Here is a 21,144-nt window from a genome sequence, read left to right on the forward strand (position 1 = left end):
GGCCTGATGGAATGATGAAGCCTCAGAACAGTTTCTACACAATGGCTAAGGGAGGTACCCATTTTGAATTTTCCTCTTTTCTGTGATCACAGAGGTGAATACGCTTTGGCCGAATACACAGAAGTGAAAACTGTCACCATCAAACTTGGCGACAAGAACCCCTGAAGGAAAGGCGGGGCTCCTTCCTCAAACATCGGACGGCGGAATGTGGCAGATGAAATGTGCTGGAGAAAAACAATGACATTTCTGACCTTCCCAGGACACATTCTTCTGGAGGCTTTACATCTACTGGAGTTGAATGATTGCTGTTTTCCTCTCACTCTCCTGTTTATTCACCAAACTGGGGATGCCTATAGGTTGTCTGTGAAATCGCAGTCCTGCCTGGGGAGGGAGCTGTTGGCCATTTCTGTTTTTCCCTTTAAACCAGATCCTGGAGACAGTGAGATACTCAGGGCGTTGTTAACAGGGAGTGGTATTTGAAGTGTCCAGCAGTTGCTTGAAATGCTTTGCCGAATCTGACTCCAGTAAGAATGTGGGAAAACCCCCGTGTGTTCTGCAAGCAGGGCTCTTGCACCTGTGGCCTCCTCAGGGTGGACCTGCTTACAGAGCAAGCCACGCCTCTTTCCGAGGTAAAGGTGGGACCATTCCTTGGGAAAGGAGTCACAGTAAGGTTTTTTTTTTTTTTTTTTTTTTAAAAGGATTTCACAGTGAGAAAGTTTTGGTTAGTGCATACCGTGGAAGGGCGCCAGGGTCTTTGTGGATTGCATGTTGACATTGACCGTGCGATTCAGCTTCAAACCAATACTGCCTTTGGAATATGACAGAATCAATAGCCCAGAGAGCTTAGTCAAAAACGATATCACGGTCTACCTTAACCAAGGCACTTTCTTAAGCAGAAAATATTGTTGATGTTACCTTTGCTGCTAAAGATCCAATCTTCGAACGCCACAACAGCATAGCAAATCCTAGGATAATTCACCTCCTCATTTGACAAATCAGAGCTGCAATTCGCTTTAACAAATTATGCATTTCTATCGTGTTCACTAACAGCTTATGATAAGTCTGTGTAGCCTTCCTTTTCTCCAGTTCTGTTACCCAATTTAGATTAGTAAAGCGTACACAACTGGAAAGACTGCTGTAATAACACAGCCTTGTTATTTTTAAGTCCTATTTTGATATTAATTTCTGATTAGTTAGTAAATAACACCTGGATTCTATGGAGGACCTCGGTCTTCATCCAAGTGGCCTGAGTATTTCACTGGCAGGTTGTGAATTTTTCTTTTCCTCTTTAGGGATCCAAATGATGATGTGCAATTTCATGTTTTAACTTGGGAAACTGAAAGTGTTCCCATATAGCTTCAAAAACAAAAACAAATGTGTTATTCGGATACTTTCATGGTTACTAACTAGTACTTTCCTAATTGGGAAAGTAGTGCTTACGTTTGCAAATTAAGTTGGGGAGGGCAATAATAAAATGAGGGCCCGTATCAGAACCAGTGTGTGTATAATGAAAACCATGTATAAAATGGGCCTATCACCCTTGTCAGAGATATAAATGACCACATTTGCCTTCCCTTCATCAGCTAACACTTATCACTTATACTACCAATAACTTGTTAAATCAGGATTTGGCTTCATACACTGAATTTTCAGTATTTTATCTCAAGTAGCTATAGATGCTAACCTTGATAGTGATACGTTAGAGGGTTCTTATTCTTTCATTGTACGATAATGTCTTTAATATGAAATGCTACATTATTTATAATTGGTATAGTTATTGTATCTTTTTATAGTTGTAAGTACACAGAGGTGGTATATTTAACCTTCTGTAATATACTGTATTTAGAAATGGAAATATATATAGTGTTAGGTTTCACTTCTTTTAAGGTTTACCCCTGTGGTGTGGTTTAAAAATCTATAGGCCTGGGAATTCCGATCCTAGCTGCAGATCGCATTCCACAATGCGAGAATGATAAAATAAAATTGGATATTTGAGAAACATTATGCTTTTTCATTTAAAGACCAAAGTCATTTGAATTCGATGGCAGGCCTTTCTCTTTCTGAGACCTGTACGAAATGGCTGATATTAAAGCAGGATCAATAATGTAAGCATAAAATTACATTTGCTCAGTCAGTCGGGCCCAGTGCTTTGCCTGAGTGTGAAACCCATTTCTGTGGGCTTGGGGGTTGACCAGGCAAGGAGCTGGGCCTCAGAGGTTCCATGTCATAGCTGGCTGAGTTTCAGCTGTCATCTAAGCTGCCTGAGTCTCCTTTTATCATAAAGTAGTGATGATGTCAGTGTGGGAAATGGTGGGGAGGACTGCATGAGGATTGACGGACAGCATTGTGCCCCTGACGGTGAGCACAAGTGTCTGTTTTTGTCACCTTTTCCTCTAGAGAAATCTAGAGGATCTAGAGAAAGGATCAATTTGGGTTTTACTGACCTCAAGTTTCTAAAGCTTCTAACCAAGAAGCCTCAATCACCACGTTGTGAGCTGACGCTGCCATTGGTTCAAGATCATTGCTGGTACTGGGGTATGTCCTCCAAGCTCATCCCTTGCATTTGATGTGGAAAGCCCAGATCATTTTGACATGGGTGGCAAAGCAGCACCACTTTAACAAAAAACTTAAGGGAGGCTGGGGTCAGATCTCTCGTAACATATGCACTTATGTTAAGAGAATTTAGACACATTATTTAGAGACATCCCATTTCTCAATCCAAATGTGAGCAGGAAACTATAGGAGAAGGATATTTTCCCTCATTTGGTGTCCCGGAACATGACTCCCTGAAGGGAGCCATTCTGGGGACAGTTGGAGGGTGTGGTATGCGTGTGCACACATGCATTTGTGTGCCTGGTGTGCGTGTGGGGGTTGGCACCTCTCTAGAAGTGGACCCTTTGGGATGTCCTAGCTTCTCCTGCTGGTGGATGAAGCCTTTCTAATGGCTTTGCTCCTTGCTCCTAGGCATGAGCTTGAAGGGGGATAATGAAGGGCGTTTAGGAAGTTGCTCAAGGAAGACTGTCCGAGGAAACTGCGTACTGGGCTGAAGAAAGACAACCGGAAAACACTGAAGTAGCGCTCAGCCACTGCACGTTCAAAAAGGCAGAAAAGTCAGTTCAGGGAGGTGCCTTCCAGCTACCCCACCCGCCTCAGGAGGGGTCATTCCAACCTAGGGTGCTGAGAATCCGGGTGGGATTACCAGCAAAAGCTAGAGAACCATGGGTCAGCGACCCTTAGGAAGAAGTGGAAAGGAATCTTAACTTACCTGCAATAACCTTCCTATGCGAAGCTGTGGCTAAGGCATGCCTAATGGCTAGAATTAAATGCTGGGAATATAACGAGCTCAGCACAGGTTATCCGCGTGTCAGATGTTCCTGCTGTCTTCTACAGTGGGGACATTTCCTAGCCTATTCCCAGGCTCATTTAGAAGGGAAGTGGAGGTGCCCCATCTTCACCTGGCGCGTCCCCTCCAGCGTCTGCCCGGGCCCTGGGCCTGCGCTCCCTCGCGGTGGCGCCAGGTGGCGGGGCTGAGCGCCCTGGAGGAGCTGCACCGCCGTCGCGGGGCTCTCTCAGCACTGAGGACACCACGCCCTGCAAATTGTTGGGAACTTGTCGGTGGCAATCACACTGCTGGCTCCTGCAAACTGGTGTGAGGCCCTCAGGGGTGAGAACAGGATTGCAGAGCTGCGCTCACCCTTTTGGAAAGTCGTCCAGTGGCAGAAGTAGCCTCCCAGGAGCCGAGCGAAGCTGCTCGGTGGTGCCCTCTCCAACCAGGGACCCAAGAAGCCGCTCAAGGGAACACGGCCCCGCGGCGTCCGGGAGGTCCTGCAGGAGCCCTGCAGCTGCCGGGGTTCTGTGAAATGGCAGTGAGGGTGGGGGAGATGCGCGCTAAATCCTGGGAACATGCGAGTCATAACTTTCCAGGAGAGGAGCCCAGGGCGCTGGTCCTGCAGGCCGTGGAACCCTCTGCTCTTCCTGAGCAGGCCTTGTCCCTGGGTCCACACGTGGAGCTCCGTGTGAGGCCCGCCTGCAGCGTGGACGCAGATCTTTTTTATGGTCTGCGTTTCTGTATTAGCCTCAGCAGCCTGGTGACACCTTTATAAAAGGTTGAAACACGATAAATTGCCAATATTCCACGTTTTATGTACTCCCCCCAAAGCCGACAATTAACAATGATTCACCGAGCAGCAAATTCTTTGCACACATCCATAACCGAATCAGTAAAATCCATGTGTTGGAGGATATGCAAATTGCAAATCGTTAACCCTTTAGAACGACACATTTCTGTATTGCCCTGTAGAGAGCTCTGCACAAATGAATATTCCCTGTCTGTTTAATTTTTACGGCCGGAGCGTGTGGGCCACATGCACGCCGGGGGCTCATCTGCTGATTCTGCTGCCCCTGGAGCAGAGGGATAGTGAAAGCGGGGCTGAGCGCAGCACGGACCAATCTCATCGCCGCGCTCGCCCCGCGTGGAGGGACCCGGGTGCCCGAACCTGAAGCAGGACCCGGTGCCAGAAGGGCCCGCGGACCCCGGCGTCTCCCGGGGCATTGAGCGCGATCGCCTGCGTTTTACGGCCAGGGAAACTGAGGCGGCCACCGAGGGGACGCCCTGGGAGAGCTGGCGGCGGCCTTGCGAGCTCTGCGCGCCGCCCTCCCCGCCCGCCCGCCGGCCTCAGGATTGAGGAAGTGCGTCTGGGCCCGGCCCCGGCGGGCGGCCCGAGGCGCGGGGGGCAGACGGCGGTGGGAAGGGCCAGGCCCCCGCCCGCCCGTGTGTCCGCCCGGCCCCGCGTCCCGGAGCGCCCGCACCCGGCCCCGCCGCCGCCTCAGGTAAGCGCTGCTCCTGCCGGCGCCCCCCGGGGGCCTGGCTGCCTCCCGGCCCGCCCGGGGAACCCAGAGCCCGCGCCCGGCGCCCGCGGGGAGCCTCGGCCTCTGCCTGCCCGCGGGCCTCTGCGCTCCAGGCGGCCGCGGGGATCGGGCACGGGGGGCCGTTGCGCAGGGCGTGTGGGGCGACCCCGGACTCACGTCCCCGCTGCCTCCCGCCGCGCCCGGAGCCCAGCCAGCCTGCGGGAGGGGAGCGCGCGGGGCCCGGACAGGGAACCCCGAATCCCCGTACGGGACAGGGTCGGGAAAGCTGGGAAGCGGAGGCAAGAAACACAGGTCGGGAGATACACCGGGGGGTCCATAGGCTTCCTCCGCCTTTGGAGCAAACCCAGCCCTTTAGCGGGGGGCGGGCGGAGTGAGCGCGCGGGTGAGCCCGGGCCGGGGTGTCGGCCAGAGACCGCCCGGGAGCCTCTCGCTGGTCCGGGGCTTCCTGGGGTTGCGGGGGTGGCCCAGCGAGGCTTCACCCTCCTCGACGTCTGGGTTACGCTTCTCGCCCGGGTGGTCTCTGGCTGGCGCAGATACCACTGCTGTGTCTACCATGGTCGCTGCAGGGGACCTTCCTGGCAGGCGGGGAGGCGGGAAGGAAGCCTAGGAAGGCCGGGCTCCGCGAGGAGACGCTGGTGGAGGATTCGAGAACTCTGCGGCCGTCTCAACCTACCCCTTCACAGTCTGAGGCCACGACGTTTTTCTCCCACAAACACTTCCCCTGCAACAGGTAGAGAAACAGGGGCATGTAGCTTTCAGCAAACCTCTCACCGTGTACACTAATTATAGAGTTTGCCAGTCACTCACAGGGTATCAAAATGCCCAGACATTAAAGGGATAGCTAGAACATGCACAGTTTTGGAAAATGTTAACATTAGACGCCTTTTATGATTTGATTTTCTTCATCTTTGCCTATGTCCTGAAAGAGAAAATAATATAACAAACTAACCTCACGCCTAATTTGTTCCTAAGGGAGGTTTTGCGGTCAGCCAACCTTTCCCTCTCCCAAAAGTCGATGTCTCTGGCAGTGACCTCGCAGTCAACTCGGATGCTCAGATAAAAAAATTCAGTCTGTTGAATCTATGTCTAAAATGTGTCCCGATCTGTCCCCTTTTTCTTATGCCCCCACCCCCCACCCCGGCCCTTGTCCAGGGCACCAGCATCTCTTTACTGTAGGATTTCAGTTCCCCCTTCCTCCATTCTCTATATAGCAGTGTGCGTCTGTGTGTGTCTGTGTGTTTAAATGGGTAAATCGGACCATATCAGTCCTCTTTATGGAGTCCTTCAGTAGCTTCTCCTTGCAATTGGCACGCAATCCAGGAGACCTCCTTCTGCTCACACCCCCAGCTGATCCAGCCTCTGCTGTCTCGGACCACCAGGCCATTGCCCCAGGCCACACTGGCTGAGCTTGCTGTCCAGCACTGGTCCCCTGCACTGCTGCCTCCTGACTCTTCACACAGCCTCAGAAAGTCTTCCCTGGTCACCCTCTGAAAACCCACACTCCCTCTCACATCCCTCACTCTGCAGCCTCCCTGCAGTCCCCATTCTGTACTCCTTCTTTATCTGTTTAATTTCTCCTTAATTATCATGTGGTCTCCACTGGAGCTCTTGGGGTCAGAGACTGATCTGTCTTGCTTATTGCTGTGCCCTCATTCCCATAACTGTACAGGGAGATACCCCGTGCATGGTGGTAGAGTGACTGGATGGGGAATGGACAACCCTAACTTACCTGTGGTTTCAGACTCATGGAGCATTTCTCTCCTCCACCCTTTTTGGGCTCATCTGGGATTGAGAACAACATATTTCTCTGGCCTGCAGCTCCAAGATATTTGGATGCCCCCAAACCCATTAAACACATTTTATAGGCAAAAGCCAATGCTAGTAAGGGATGCAAATAGCACTCAAGAGATTTCTAGAATCATGGGCTAACCATTTTGACCAGGATTTTGGTTCAAAAAGGAACTAGGTGATACGAATGAGCATGTCTAGCATGCTTTGCTTGCAAGGGACTTCTAACTGTTCGATATCGACAGTGCTTCCCAAGCCTCCTAAAATATCTGGGCTTCTCTGCTGTCAGAAGCTTTATAGCAATTACTTAGCTGTCTGCTCCCCCACCAGCTTCACAAACTCATGGAGTTCCCTCTTCATAGAAAGAACTCAATAAGATATTTGTAGAATGAATGACAGGTTCTTCTCTTTTCTCTAGAGTCTTGCTCTGTCACCCAGGTTGGAGTGCAGTGGTGCAATCTTGGCTCACTGCAACCTCCACCTCCCCCAGTTCAAGTGATTCTCATGCCTCGGCCTCCCAAGTAGCTGGGATTACAGGCGCCCACCAACATGCCCAGCTAATTTTTGTAATTTTAGTAGAGATGGGTTTTCACCATATTGGCCAGGCTGATCTCGAACTCCTGACCTCAAGTGATCCACTCTCCTCAGCCTCCCAAAGAGCTGGGATTACAAGCGTGAACCACCGCACCCATCTATTTTCTTTTCCATTAAATGTTTAGGTTTATTCATTAATGCAGGTATAAATAGTTGGAAAAAGGAAATTGATGAGGTTTTGAAAAATCATTTAAACCATCATTACTGCTGAAAACCTCTTGATGCCCTCTTGAGGGTGTATAATGAAGACATGTAACTTGTAATCATCACTTGTTGGCACCTCTCTGGACCCAAAAGAAGCAGGAGGAAGCAAAGATCCGTTTGAGGGCAAAGATTGAGCAAAATTTGAATTACCTCATCTTAAAACTTCTACCTTAGAATATAAGCCAAAATAGTAACTAGAATTTTAAAACTGCTCCAGGGGCAGTGTCTTCCACTGGTAAAGTGATTTTCAAAAGGAAACTGAAAATGAAAAGGGGAACAAAATGTGCTGGGTGAGGGTTAGCCTGAAATAATTTTAAGATTTTTTTTTTTTAGAACTTAAAAACATTGTATGGTAAGACACTTCTGTTTTCAGGAAGAATGTCTAGCCTTTGGATTTTTGAAATGCTGTTGGTTATGTGCGGTAGCTGTTTTGGGGAGGTGTCTGAAAGCAGATGGCAACTGTGCTTCTCAGTTTCTGGATGTGAATGTGTGATTGGAACGTTTATTTTAAAACAGATTCTGTCTTGCTGGCTCTTCCTCTCTCTGTCACAAGTTGATTTTCCAAATCAGGTTTTGCTATTTATAAGGCTTTCATCATCCCCTAAATTTTGCCCAGATTGATCGTTTTTCCTTTCCTCCTTCGACTTTTCAGGCTTCCCAACTTCAAACACAGGTGTTTCCCATACGTGGTTTGTGTCGACCATCCCTCTTTGCCTCTGAAACATGTGCAGCTTGCACAAGGCTGCTGGAGCCTGGCTTTTCTAGCTCCACCTTCCCCTGCCTTGACGAGTCCAGTCCACCTGGGCCAGGTGCCTGAGTTCTAGGCTTTTAGGTGAGAAATTCCCACAGCCTTGTCCTGTACCTTACTTCGTGCCCCTACTGCTCACGGCATCTTCTAGAACCTACCCGCTGGTGAGGCTGGCATCTGCCCTCTAGCATTGATATTCTGATCTTATTAATTAGCAGGGAGGTGGGAGACCCGCTGGCCTCCAAGTCTGCGCGCTGGTACTACAGGTAATGACCACCCCAGCCCTGTCGTAGAGAGAGGCTGCAGAAACTTCACTTTGGTTGAATTCACACAGTAACCCCACTAGCAGGCCTGGGCATAAGGGTGGATGTCTATTTTTAACAGGCGAAAACTGAGACACACATACCTTTCAGCTGGGAGTCACACTGCGAACATGTGACAGAGGCAGTCCACACCTTTAATGTCCACGCTATGCTTTTGCCTGTACAGATTCTCTTAGGCATTATTTTTATATAACCTTGATTTAAAAAATATATTTTTGGCTGCACTATCACTCCCCATTTCAGAGTTGTCTATCTGAGAGAACACAGACAAGGGGTGCTAATTACCTCGTACTTCATCACATATAGGATATGCTGTAAGAACAAGGATAGGCGCACATGCATTTCCTATGGTAGTACCTCATGTCAGGCCTGAGCTGGGCGTGGGTCTTACCCTCCCTCTGGTCCTTCAATCACCATACCAGGATGGGCACTTATGCCCATGGGGGGACTCCAAGCTCAGTGGGGGCCCAGCATGGAAGAGCAGCACCTGGTCTCCGTTTATCATAGTCATTAGTTTCAGAGATCAGTCTAACTCCACCCTGGAACTTTTGGGGCCAGATAATTCTCTGTTGCAAATAGCAGTCCTGTGCATTGCAGGATGTTTAGCAGCATCATTCACCTCTACCCGTTAGAGGCCTGTAGCACTCTCCCCCAGCCAAGTTGTGGCAACCAAAAATGTCTCCAGACATTACCAAATGTCCCCTGGGAAAGGGGCAGAATTTTTGAGGCTCATGTCTGCTAACCTCCGTCATTTATTTCTGCTAAAGCTCACGCTAACTTGGCTTCATAACCAGTAATAATTCCGTGTCTTTGGAACTGTTGCCTGACCACCCCTTTGGGATGACATGCTCATCTCTGGCTTCCAGAAGAACTGGCCCTGGGCAAAAGGAGAGCCTTGTATCGTGACTAACCTTAACTATGTCTGCCCTACCCCCATTGGAGTGTGCCCCTGAGGGCAAGAGCCTCCTTGAGCCATCTTGGTGCCACTGAGCCTCACACAGAGCCTGGCTACCTTGCAAGTGACAGTGGGTGTGCGTTGACTGAACAATGATTGAAGCTGTTACCAGTATGTGTTTTCCAGTTGTCTGGGGTTTGTTTGAGACTCTTCTCAGGTAGACAATACCTGAGCCCCGCATCAAGATGGGATGGGGGGAGCTGTGCCTTCCCACTGACCACACCCGATGGGTTTGGCTGGATACATGGACTACAAAAAGGAATGTTGCAGAGGGAAAACTAAATGAACCCATGCAAATATTTGCAGGGGAGGAAGACAGGAATTATAAAGGCTTTCTGTTTTGATTGTTTTTCGCCACCAGAGCAAGAGAGCTTTCTGCTCAGCCATGGCTACGAGTCCACGCCTTAATGCACCCCACAGCCAGCGGCAGTGGCAGTGACAACAGCGGGACCTGCCTTTGAAGATCGGCTGCTGCAAGGGTTGATGGCTGGCATGTCACAAAGACCCCCCAGCATGTACTGGTGTGTGGGGCCGGAGGAGTCAGCTGTGTGTCCAGAACGCGCCATGGAGACGCTTAACGGTAAGGACAGGGCTGTGCTTATGCCTGCCTGAGTGTGACCTGCCATGCTCATCCTGCAGGGTGTCTAGGCTATGTAAGAACAAGGAGTTCTCAACCAATGGAAATCAAATGTCCATCATTTGGTGCTCTTTCATCATATAATATATCTTGGGGCTCTTAAATTCTAAAAATTGAGGAACCGTGTACAAAATTTATTGTGGACTCACAGATCTTAACAATTGGGACATCACTTCATGCTGGGTTAAAGAACTTTTAAGAAAAAGGATGTAGTTTTGTTTTTTCATTATAAAAATGATACATGTTTATTAAGGAAAAATTGAAAAAAATAATTTAAAAAAAAGGAAGAAGGGAAAGGAATCATCCAGAATCCCGCTATCTCAAACACAAGTACAATGAGCATCTTGGCATGTTCTCTCCTAGTCTCTGCTTCTCTGTGTTTAGGGGACTTTGTTTTAACTTTATTGTACTTACAAGGTGTATGTAGTGTTGCATGTTGCTTTTTTCTCTTCACCGTCCATCAGTGACATTTGCCTAGGGCACCACCTGGCTCCTGCGATCAAGTGAAACATCATTTCATTTATTTTATTTTATTTTTTACGATTTAATAATTGGATCAAAAAATGATTCATAAATTGGGCAGCACTCAGAACCAAAACAAACATCATTATCTGCGGGAGTGCTATGTGCAGTTATTGACCTAATCCTTATTCTCCTGTGGGACATTTGGGTTGCTTCTAGTTATTCACTCCTACTGAGAGCAGTTCCTTCCCATCTCTTCATACCTGGTTTCAAGGTTATTTCTGTAATGCAGGTTTACAGAAGTTGAATGATTGGTCTTGAGCACCGTTAAGCTCTTGGCACGTATTTTGCCAGATTTTCCGCTACAGTTGCACCACCTTTAAGACCAATAGGGTATCATCATTTACAAATATTTGTCAGTCCCTTAGTATGTACCAGGCACTACATGTACAAAGTTCAGAACTTTACGAAATAATGTCAAAAAATCCTCACGACAACCTGGCACATGGTACTTTTAATTCCGTTTTATAGCTGAGGAACATGAGGGTAAGAGAAGCCTGGAAACGTGTTCAAGGTCAACAACTCAGAAATCACAGAATTGCCATCTGAACCCTGTCTTAATGCTGCAACACTCATTCTTAAATGCTAGGCCACACTATGGGAGGTGAAAGGGTCAACAGGTTGGGTGTGAGAGGCCCACGTTTGTACCCTTAACCGTGTTAACTAACGATCGGCCACTGTACCTGGCTTGGCAGACACTTTGTTCAGTTGTTTGAGTGTTTTCACTCCATCTGAAATGTCCAGCAGCTGACCAGGGTGACGTTTCTGGAAGGTGTCTTTTCACATCCATCACGTTATGAAATGGGAGACGAATTTGCTTCTTGACATTGCCCAGCACTAAATCTTTCCAGAGTGTTCAACTTGCATCTTTGTAAATTTTCTTTTTCTTTGTATTAGACGTGTGTCTTTTTTCAGTCGTGTGGTAGGAAGACCTTGCTCTGTTGGTGTGAGATCGAGGTGGCGTGGGTGATAGAACGCGGTCCCTGATTTGGGGGTAGCACCTCCACCTTTCCAGTGCACCTGAGGCTCCCTTATCCTCCTGCTGCTCCTCTTAGCAGCCCTGAGGGACGAGGGTGGGGACAGGGACCTTGGGTCTGTTTGGGGCCTGTAGGGTAGGTGACTGTGTCATCTGAAAAAGTCCACAGGAGACGCTGCTCCCTCCCCTCCTGGTCAACAGTTGGTGATCTAAAGGAGTGCTTCTCAACCACGGCCCACACAGTCACTGGGTAGTGGCTCAAACCGGCAGGGCCCTGGCACCACCTGGACCCACTGGAGCAGCATCTTGGGGCAGGGGGGCGGGGAGTGAGCGAGCATGGGTAATTTTTTCTTTTTTGTTTTCTTTCTTTCTTTTTCTTTTTTTTTTTTTGAGACAGTGTCTTGCTCTGTCACCCAGGCTGGCGTGCAGTGGCATGACCTCGGCTCACTGCAACTTCCACCTCCCAGGTTCAAGTGATTCTCCTGCCTCAGCCTCCTGAGTAGCTGGTACTACAGGCGTGCGCCACCACGCCCGGCTAATTTTTGTATTTTTAGTAGAGACGAAGTTTCACCATGTTGGCCAGGCTGGTCTAGAATTCCTGACCTCAAGTGATCCACCCAGCTCGGCTTCCCAAAGGGGTGGGATTACAGGTGTGAGCCACGGCGCCCGGCCAGCATGGCTAATTTTTCAAAGTTCCCTAGTGATTCTAACATGTAGCTAAAGTAGAGAATCAGCCCATCTAAATGGTTTGAGTCCCATAGAGCAGCACTTCTCAAATTATCAGGTGCACATGTCCCCTGGGGATCCTGATGAAAGGCAGAATCTCATTCAGGAGGCCTGGGGCACAGACAGCCTGCGTTTCTAGGTCCCCAGGGATCCCCCATTGATTCTTACAGGTCCCAGGGACCGGGGAGCAATGGGCTTTGGACAAACCCATCCCCACCTCCAAGCTCGTGGCAGGACAGATAACCAGAAAATGTTAAGGTGTTCCGAAAGGCCAAAGTGTGGCACTCCCCAGCCCCCATGATTCTCCCTAAAGGCCTGCATCTGAGCTTGGCACTGCTCCTTAGGAGGTGTCCTCTCCTGACTCTGCTCTGATGGCCTCTTTCCCCAGTGGGATCTCAGGAATCCCTGCCATCCCTGTTCTGTATAACCCAAGGGACACACACAAGGGCCAAGGACCCTGACGTGACCTCAGCAGCCTTCACTGTGTACTGTTCAAGGAGCTTGAAGTAGGGACAGGACAGGGAAGTGACACCCTGGGAACCCCTGAGAATGAGGGAGGTGTTTGTGCAGCGACCTAACACAGAAAACACAGAGTTGAAGAGGAGAGGAAGATAGCCTGACACACCCCAGAAAGTTCTGTCCCCTGTTTAGCATTAAGAAAATTATGTTACATGTTAACGAATTACAATAATAACCAAATCCTCATAAGGAATCTGGTGAGAAGCTACTAATTTATACCCATACTCAGAGTTTTAAGGTCCCACAGGTGGTACCAGCAGAACTGAGCCTGTGAGCCCCAGCCCTGGAGCTCACTAACAGAAGTTATTAATTCCAGGGACTAAAGCCTACAGTGCTCCCTCTGTAAAGCCCAATTTTAACGCATTGCATGTTGGATTTCATTTTCACAGAATATATTAATAAATATCTACACTAAGGCTACAGCCAAGGAGCAGGTAATGCTCAAAGGGTGGCGTGTGGCCACGTCTGTGTGCTGGGATTGCAGTCACTGTGCTTTGCTCATCGGTGCTGTCTATGTTTCCTACAATATCTACACATTGCTTTTTGTTTTGTTTTGCCTTCTTTTGCGTCCAGAAGAATAATATTGCAAGTTATTTTTAAATTATTGTTTATTTAAGTACTGATGATTTGTGATTAGAATCTAAACGGTAAACCTCCTGTGCTTACATCCAAAGTTAGATCTGCCTCCACTGGCCTCTGCCTTGAAGTCTTTCTGGAATAAATGCGGAATACTTGACTTACTATGACTGCAGCTGATCCCCCCACAGGACTCACCCTCTGCGCATGTCCCCAGAGCCTAAGCTGGATTTGTCCCATCCCACCTTCTCCCAGACTTCCTGGGATGATAGGGAGCCCTGTTTCCCCTCTCCCACCCGCCAAATCCACCAGCCTCACTCAGGGAACACTGTTCAGGCCTAATTTCCAGCTCCGGCTGAGAAAAGTTGGCTGCCAGAAGGAAAACTAACAACACTCAAAATTATGTAGGGACAGCTTTCTCATGCTTTAAAAATCCTTGAAAGATAATGTGTTTGAAAACGACAACGTTCTTATTATACTTCCACGTATGCGTTAGAAAAAGACCCACACTTTAAAAAACAGTGTCTACTGTTGGGTGTTGGGGTAATGGTATTTTTCATTTTTTATTTGTGTACCAGGCACGCCTTTTCACACCCCCTACCTGTTGCGACTTGCGTGACCTCAGCTCATGTTTGTTTACAATGGTTAATCCTTTCAAAGCCCCTGGATGTGGGGGGCTTTGCCCAGCTGGTGTGGGGCTGGGGTCTGTGTGTGTCTGCCCTGCCGTGCGGCCCGCTGTGTGTTTGTGCAACACAATTGTGTCCCAGGAAGGTGTGTGACAATCTCAACCTCATTAGCACCGGCAGCAGTCAGCTCGCCTGCGATGCAAGAGGAATGGTTGGAAAGCTTTGATGGGCGTAGAGTTTGCCAGCTGACAGAGCAGCTGTCAATGAGATACTGGGCATGGGCTGCAGGACGCACATTACTTTGACAAACATGTCATTAGATGTTCATTCTTCTGAGTATGTCTGACACCAGCCAGAGTGGAAAAACCAGTCCCGCCAGCCAAGGAGAGCTGTCCTGGAAAGTAGAGAAGTCAGGAAACTTCCACATAATTCAGGTGGAGAATACTTGGGGAGACTTCTGGATTGCGGAGGGTGGGTGGAACTTGAGCAGACATCACCCAGGCAGTGGCTCGCACCCCCAGCTCTCTGTGAGCGGCCGTTGCTTCGGTCCTGAAAGCCCTGCCGCAGTCACACACCTCTCAGAGCACTGCCCACCACCGGACCCAGCATGGACCAAAGGAGGAGAAGGAACATTCCAGAAGTTCTTCAAATCCCAGGTTGTTTCATGGCTACTTCCAATGTCTTGTTTTTTTCTCCTTTGGCTTTTTCGAATCTGTATTTGAAATACAACTTCTTAATATAGGAGCTAAGAGGTTTGCTCAAGTAGGGGCTCTTCCTGCCTTCCAGAAATAGAAGTAGGAAATAGATCAAATTAGGAAGAGCCTCTAGGGTGGCAGCCGGCCTTCTTGTCAGGCCACAGCAGGAAAGTCTACAAGGGACAGATCCCCAGTGATGAGCCAGCCCACATCTCTGACCTGTTCCTCCTGTTGGATTCCTGCCTGAACGTGCTGGGCTGTGTTCACACCGTGGGAGCCACAGGAAACAGGGCAGGCAGGGCCTTGCAGGGAAGGAGATTCCAGCCTGGCTGCAGGAGTTCGCTAGCCCCTCCAGGGAGCACAGCCACGTCTGGTCAGGAATCTTTTAATGAGTGAGGAGAAGGACAGGGAAGCTGATTGGTGGCCCAGGTGGCGGGCGAGGTGGCTGTGTGCGTCCATCCATGCAGGTGGCAGTTAGCACAGCTGTGCTTCATGCTTACAAAGCAGAGGCCAGCTACAGATGCTCCAGGCCCTTGATGAGCCTTTGAACATTCGTTTTAACCTGAGGCTTAGATCTTCTCCTGATTACTTGTCTGCAATGTGCTTGCTTACTTCTAGCAATGGGGAGCTGACTCCCTAGCAAACAACGCCAGCCTTTCTGTGGACAGCTCTGGTAGGAAGTGGATGCTGTGGGGCTCTCTTTGCACCTGGCTTTATTCATTTAGACAGATCGGAATCCCTTAACCCATTTCTTGGAGTCACTAAAAGCAGATGTGTTGCCCTCCCTGCAGATTCCTTTTTAGGCTGAGTAAGCCATCCCACGGACAGGCCGCCGGCAACTTTACACGTTTGGCTTGGATATCCAAGAGTTTTTTGACTTCTCAGTCTGTCTGTGGGCTAATTATTAGGCCATACACACCTGGGTCCACAGGGAGAGCTGCCCCTACCTGCTTCCCCACCCTGCCGTGGACCGGCTCTCAGGAGCACCCCCACTGATCCACCCCATCCTAGGTGGCCCAAGCCTGAAGGTGGTAGCTCACCAGAGCCCCAGTCCTCACCCCCTGCCTGGCCTCCCCCACCCCACACTTGCTCCTGACTTGGCCTCCTTTATGCGGGGTGTGCAGGGCAGCCCTATCTGGTGGCCTCTGTGCTTGCTAGGGAGAAGCCCAGGCTCACTTGGCATGCATTCAGCCACCAAGAGAGAAGATTTTCTTACCAGCCATCTGCCCTGGCCCCCATGAAGAGATCAGTAGCCTGAGAGCAGGGAGATGTCCATGTGGGCCTCCCCAGGCCCCTGTGCAGAGCGACAAGGATTTTCACCCCTCCTGGTTTGCCCGAGTCAGACTTTGAAGGAGCCATCACTAGGGATTTTTATGAAATTCTTTAGTTCTCTGGGAATGGAGCCCTCCCACCCCACCACTCCCAATGCCATGTAAGTCTAAACTTGAGTGTGTGAATTGCACGCACATTTTTGGAAAGTTTGATGAATGAAAATAAGGAGCTGCTATTATTCTTTGGAAGTCCCAATTCTGAGTCCCTTCACTATTCAGGCCACCCGTGGGTTCAGTTTGTCCAGATTCCACTTAGCCATCTTGCTACTTATTGGGTGACATTTGTCATAAAAAAAGAAAAGAGAAAACCGAACAGAAACACATATCTCAAGCAATAGAGTCCTTCCTGAGCTCATCACCCCCCATGCTGCACAAAGAAGCACACATTAATCAGAACTTGTATTTTCAACTGTAAAGAACTTTTGAGGATTGCAGTTCCTTTTGCTAATGCTGCTGGGGTTGTGCCTGGCGACATCTTCTCATCCTCCATTCAACATCCAGCACCCAGAGGCCGTGGCACGTTGCCAAATGTTGGCTTAAAATCACCTACCTGGTCGTTTCAGGAGAACCGAGAACAAAAATAACTTACATGACACTTTGAACTTTTCAGTGACTCAGAGATATTTAAAGGCAGAGAACATTTTAATCGATTATTTTAAATATGAAGCCATGTTACGATGCAAATTTGAGGTTAGAAATTGAATGTAAGTGGACAGGAATGGCTCTCTGAAGTTCCTGTTAGCAGCTTAGTTTGGACTTGACACAGCCGTGTGAACTCAGAGAGGCAAGTGGGTGGTCACAGGTGGCCCACACCTGCTGGGTTAGAGATGGAAGGTTCAGGGCCTCGATCTGCTGGTGGGGCTGGCGCGGGAGGCCAGGGCAGGACTCCTCCAGTCATTCTGCCCCCACCCCAGCTTCCAGGCAAAAATGGCTCCAGTGGGCAGTCACTCCAGTCTCTGTGCAACCTTCACCAGCACCCACGGGTTCAAAAATAAGAAGCAAGCGAAGAGCCCCTGCCTGACAGTGGACTACGAGCATTCTCCTGGTGCCTGACTCCTCCCTGAAGGTTAAGAAAAAAGTTATTTATATGGAATTCCACAATTCGCACAGTGGATTGACGTGATAAGAGAAAGCCACAGTTATTCTTGGCCCCCTTTCCATCATGCCCATGGGTAATCACTGTTAGCTGAGTGTGTTTTCTTTTTGTTTGTTTGTTTGTTTGTTTGTTTCGAGACGGAGTTTCATTCTTGTCATTCAGGCTGGAGTGCAATGGCGCAACCTTGGCTCACTGCAACCTCCACCTCTAGGGTTCAAGCAATTCTCCTGCCTCAGCCTCCTGAGTAGCTGGGATTACAGGCACTCGCCACCACGCCCAGCAAATTTTTGTATTTTTAGTAGAGATGGTGTTTCTCCATGTTGGCCGGGCTGGTCTAGAACTCCTGACCTCAAGTGATCCACTCATCTCGGCCTCCCAAAGTGCTGAGATTACAGGCGTGAGCCACAGCACCCGGCCTGAGTGTGTTTTCTTCCTAACCTCTTCCAAAGCACATGTATGGTTATCGTTGTATATATTTCTGGTTTTACATGCATATTCAGTTGTACATACTATTGTACAACTTTTTTCTCTTGAGGATGTCTCAGAGTTCCCTCTATATGCACCACATCTGGTGTGAATCCAACCATGTTTCATCAATGTCTTATTAAAGGGTCTTTAGATTCTTTCTACCTTTTGCTTCTAAGAGTTGAATATTACTGCATATGCCCCAGCAGAATGGCGGGATCACAGAACAAGCACATTAAAAATTATCAAAGGAAGGCATACCCCTGGTTAATGAAGGCTGTCAGACAGAAGGGACTATAATATAGGAAAAGCAACAAGGCCCTGCCCCAGTGTCAACTCCCAAAAGAGTTGTTATTTCCGTTTCTGGTTTTAGTTCTTCAGGTAATTACCATTTCTCAATGTAAAGAAGATGCCTGCACCTCTCTATTGCTGATCTGTTGAAACAGTGCCTGTTGACTTCCTACCATAATAAATGAATATTTCCTTCCCTTTTGCACCCCATCTATCTGCTGCTCCCTCTGCATTTCATTCTTTTGGGGCTGACTCATCCCTAGGTTGCATTTCTGACTTTAAATGACATGTTCCCTTCGTGATGACTGATGACGAGTGCCCGGAGACTCAGTATTCTGTGGAGCCCTGGAGATGAGCACCACCCCCTTCCTTGCTACCTCCATCGGCCTCCCACCTCCCACCCAGGACTCTTACTTTGCACCTTTATTTAATTGGAATGCATCAGCGAGAAAATGCCTAAGAAAGGCCTCCTGGGAGGCTCCTGCAGGAGACTCCGCGTTCCTGAGGGCATCTTTATTTTGCCCTCTCCTGCGATCTCAATGGGAATCCTCTGCCTTTGGAACCTTCTCCCTTGTCCTCTGATGTGGTGTGATTCTCACTGCTCTGTGGTGACCTGGTTTTCCCTTTCAGAAGCTTTCAGAATCTTCCCTGTGTGCTTGGTCTTCCAAAATTTTCCAACGAAAGACCTGGGTGAGGGTCCTCTTCCGTTCCTGCTGCTTGGCACTGGGTGGGCCAAGCATGTATCCCTTTCATGCGTGGGACATTTCTTGTATTTTCTTTGATAATATTTTTCTCTTCTGCTTTCGCTATAGTTTCGTTTTGTTTGTTTTTCTGGAACTCCTGTTAATTAAGATACAGGTTGCTTATCTTTTCGCTCACATTTTCCAACTGTTGTTCTTTTTCTTAATGTTTATAAACTTTTGACCAGGTCCAGTAACACACTGGTAATCCCAGCACTTTGAGAGGCTGAGGTGGGCAGATCACTTGAAGTCAGGAGTTCCAGACCAGCCTGGCCAACGTGGCGAAACCCCGTCTCTACTAAAAATACAAAAATTAGCCGGGTATGGTGGCACACACCTGTAGTCCCAGCTACTCAGGAGGCTGAGGCATGAGAATCGCTTGAACCTGGGAAGCAGAGGTTGCAGTGAGCTGAGACCACACCACTCCACTCCAGCCTGGGCCACAGTGCCAGACTCCATCTCAAAAAAAAAAAAAAAAGAAAAAAGATTTGCTTGACTTCATCTTCTAACCTGTCTATTGAACATTTCATTTTGGAACTCAGTCTTAATTTCCAAAACTCTTTCCTGTTCTTGGTTGTTTATTTTCATAGCATTGTGCTCCTGTGTTTTGTACATAGTATTTTCTTGAATTTCCCAGAGGATCCTAATTGCCATTTATTTTATTTTATTTTGGTGTCAGTCTTGTCTTCTCAGTTAATTTTTATTTATTTATTTAAAATGTCAAAATCATGTATCGAAACCAATATTTTACAGTGAATTCCAGACAAATCAATAATTATATGATTCAAAGCATTATTAGGGAAATTTGCAGTCAGCTGACTTTATAGGCAAAGAATGTCTATAAATTACATAGAAAGTAACTTCCTAGGATACTAAGTCAGTGAAAATGCTGGCAGAAAAATATTTTTCACTGGCACTTATTTTTGAAGTTCTTTTTAATGACCTCTGCATTCTCTACATTTCTTCTAAGCCCCGGCTTTGTGTTTGTCTTTATTAATTCAGCATGATTATTTCAACCATTCTTAGGCATCCACTTGTGGAGGACACTGTTCCGGATGCTGGGGACACAGCAGGAGTGTGGCCTCTGCCCTTACAGGGCTTCCAATTGTAGCAGGAAAAGTAGACAGCAAAGAACAAGAGAGCTGAGCAGGGTAGCTCATGCCTGTAATCCCAGCACTCTGGGAGGCCAAGCAAGTGGATCACTTGACTTCAGGAGTTTGAGACCAGCCTGGCCAACATGGCAAAACCCCGTCTCTACAAAAAAAAAAAAAAAAAAAAAAAAAAAAAAAATTAGCTGGTCGTGGAGGCACACACCTGTGGTCCCAGCTACTTGGGGGTGCTGAGGTGGGAGGATTGCTTGAGCCTAGGAGGCAGAGACTGCAGTGAGCAGAGATCACACCACTGCATTTCAGTCTGGGTGACACAGCAAGAAACTGTCTCAAAAAAAAAAAAAAAAAGGAAGGAAGAAGAAAACCAGAGAGTGATGCTCAATGAAGCATTAGAGTAAGATCATGTACAAAAGAGGCACAGTGTGGCCATTTTTATTTGTTATTCGGTAAGACATTGATGTTGAATCTCAGATCTGCTCAGTTGACTGGAAGGAGGCAGCCACAGGAAGGCTGGGAAGAAGAGGGTTTATTGAACATACTGAAAATCACAGAGAATGATCTGCCCAGCCCTCCCTCTTGTGCCTGGTCTTAGTCCTTCACTCCAGGCTATGTCAGAGCCTGCTATGGTCAGGGCCCTGGGAAGCCAGGAAAACGTCCTCATGATGTTTCTATTCCAGCAGGGGAAACACAGTAAATAAACCTGCACTCTACTGTCAGGAGTGAACAGGGCCATGACAGTAATCAACCAGGTTTCCAGGATGGAGAGTGACAGGCATAGGGCACTACTGCTGGTCAGAGATCAGGGAAGGTGTCTGGGGGGAGGTGGCATTTACACAGAATGAAGTGAATGGAATCAGGAGGTCAGTCCTGTAAAGGAGCTGGGGAAATGGTGCTCCTGGCAAGGCATCAGTGAGTGCAAAGGCTGGGCAGCGGGAATGAGCTCGGTAGGTTTGACTGACCGCAAGATGGCCTGTGCAGTTGGGGCAGAGTGAGAGAAGCACCAAATGGGGCTGGAGAGGTAAAGCCTTCACAGCAGAAGTGTAGATTTTGTTCCAAGGCTGATAGACACATCTGAGGAGCTGCATGGTTTTATTTAGGGAATTAGAAGGCTATTGCCAGAGCCCTGGAGAGAAGGCACCAGGAGGGCCAGGATGGTGGGGTAGCAGTGGGAGGAAGAGAATGCACTGGGAATAGGTCTCAAAAGAAAGCTATCAGGACTTGTGTGGGTATCTACACACAAGTATGTAACAAACCACCCTATCACTTGCTGGCTTAAAAGAACAACGAATGATCATTTCCCAGGTTTCTGTGGGTCAGGAATCTAGGCAGGGCCCAGCTGGTGGTTCTTCTTGCT

At 48.4% G+C, this 21,144-nt stretch overlaps 2 protein-coding genes across 4 annotated transcripts in view; both read left to right on the forward strand.

Moving 5' to 3' along the window:
- Positions 1-1,999, forward strand: part of ALDH1A3 (aldehyde dehydrogenase 1 family member A3) — a 37,227-nt gene extending 35,228 nt beyond the window's left edge. The window contains exon 13 of the mRNA XM_001142882.7: positions 93-1,999. Within this exon, the coding sequence (XP_001142882.1) occupies positions 93-165 (73 nt within the window). The 3' untranslated portion in view covers positions 166-1,999. The remainder of the gene's footprint in view (positions 1-92) is intronic.
- Positions 2,000-4,695: 2,696 nt separating this feature from the next.
- LRRK1 (leucine rich repeat kinase 1) overlaps positions 4,696-21,144 on the forward strand; it is a 150,607-nt gene continuing 134,158 nt past the window's right edge. The window contains exons 1-3 of one of the 3 annotated variants that reach the window (XM_063795445.1): positions 4,757-4,830; positions 8,108-8,287; positions 9,843-10,061. In XM_063795445.1, the coding sequence (XP_063651515.1) occupies positions 9,965-10,061 (97 nt within the window). In that variant the 5' untranslated portion in view covers positions 4,757-4,830; positions 8,108-8,287; positions 9,843-9,964. Of the gene's footprint in view, positions 4,831-8,107; positions 8,288-9,842; positions 10,062-21,144 lie in introns of all 3 variants that reach the window. The other 2 variants (XM_016927549.4, XM_063795446.1) reach the window with 2 other exon arrangements.

This window comes from Pan troglodytes, chromosome 16 (genome assembly GCF_028858775.2).
Source record: "Pan troglodytes isolate AG18354 chromosome 16, NHGRI_mPanTro3-v2.0_pri, whole genome shotgun sequence".
NCBI classification, from domain to species: Eukaryota; Metazoa; Chordata; class Mammalia; order Primates; family Hominidae; genus Pan; species Pan troglodytes.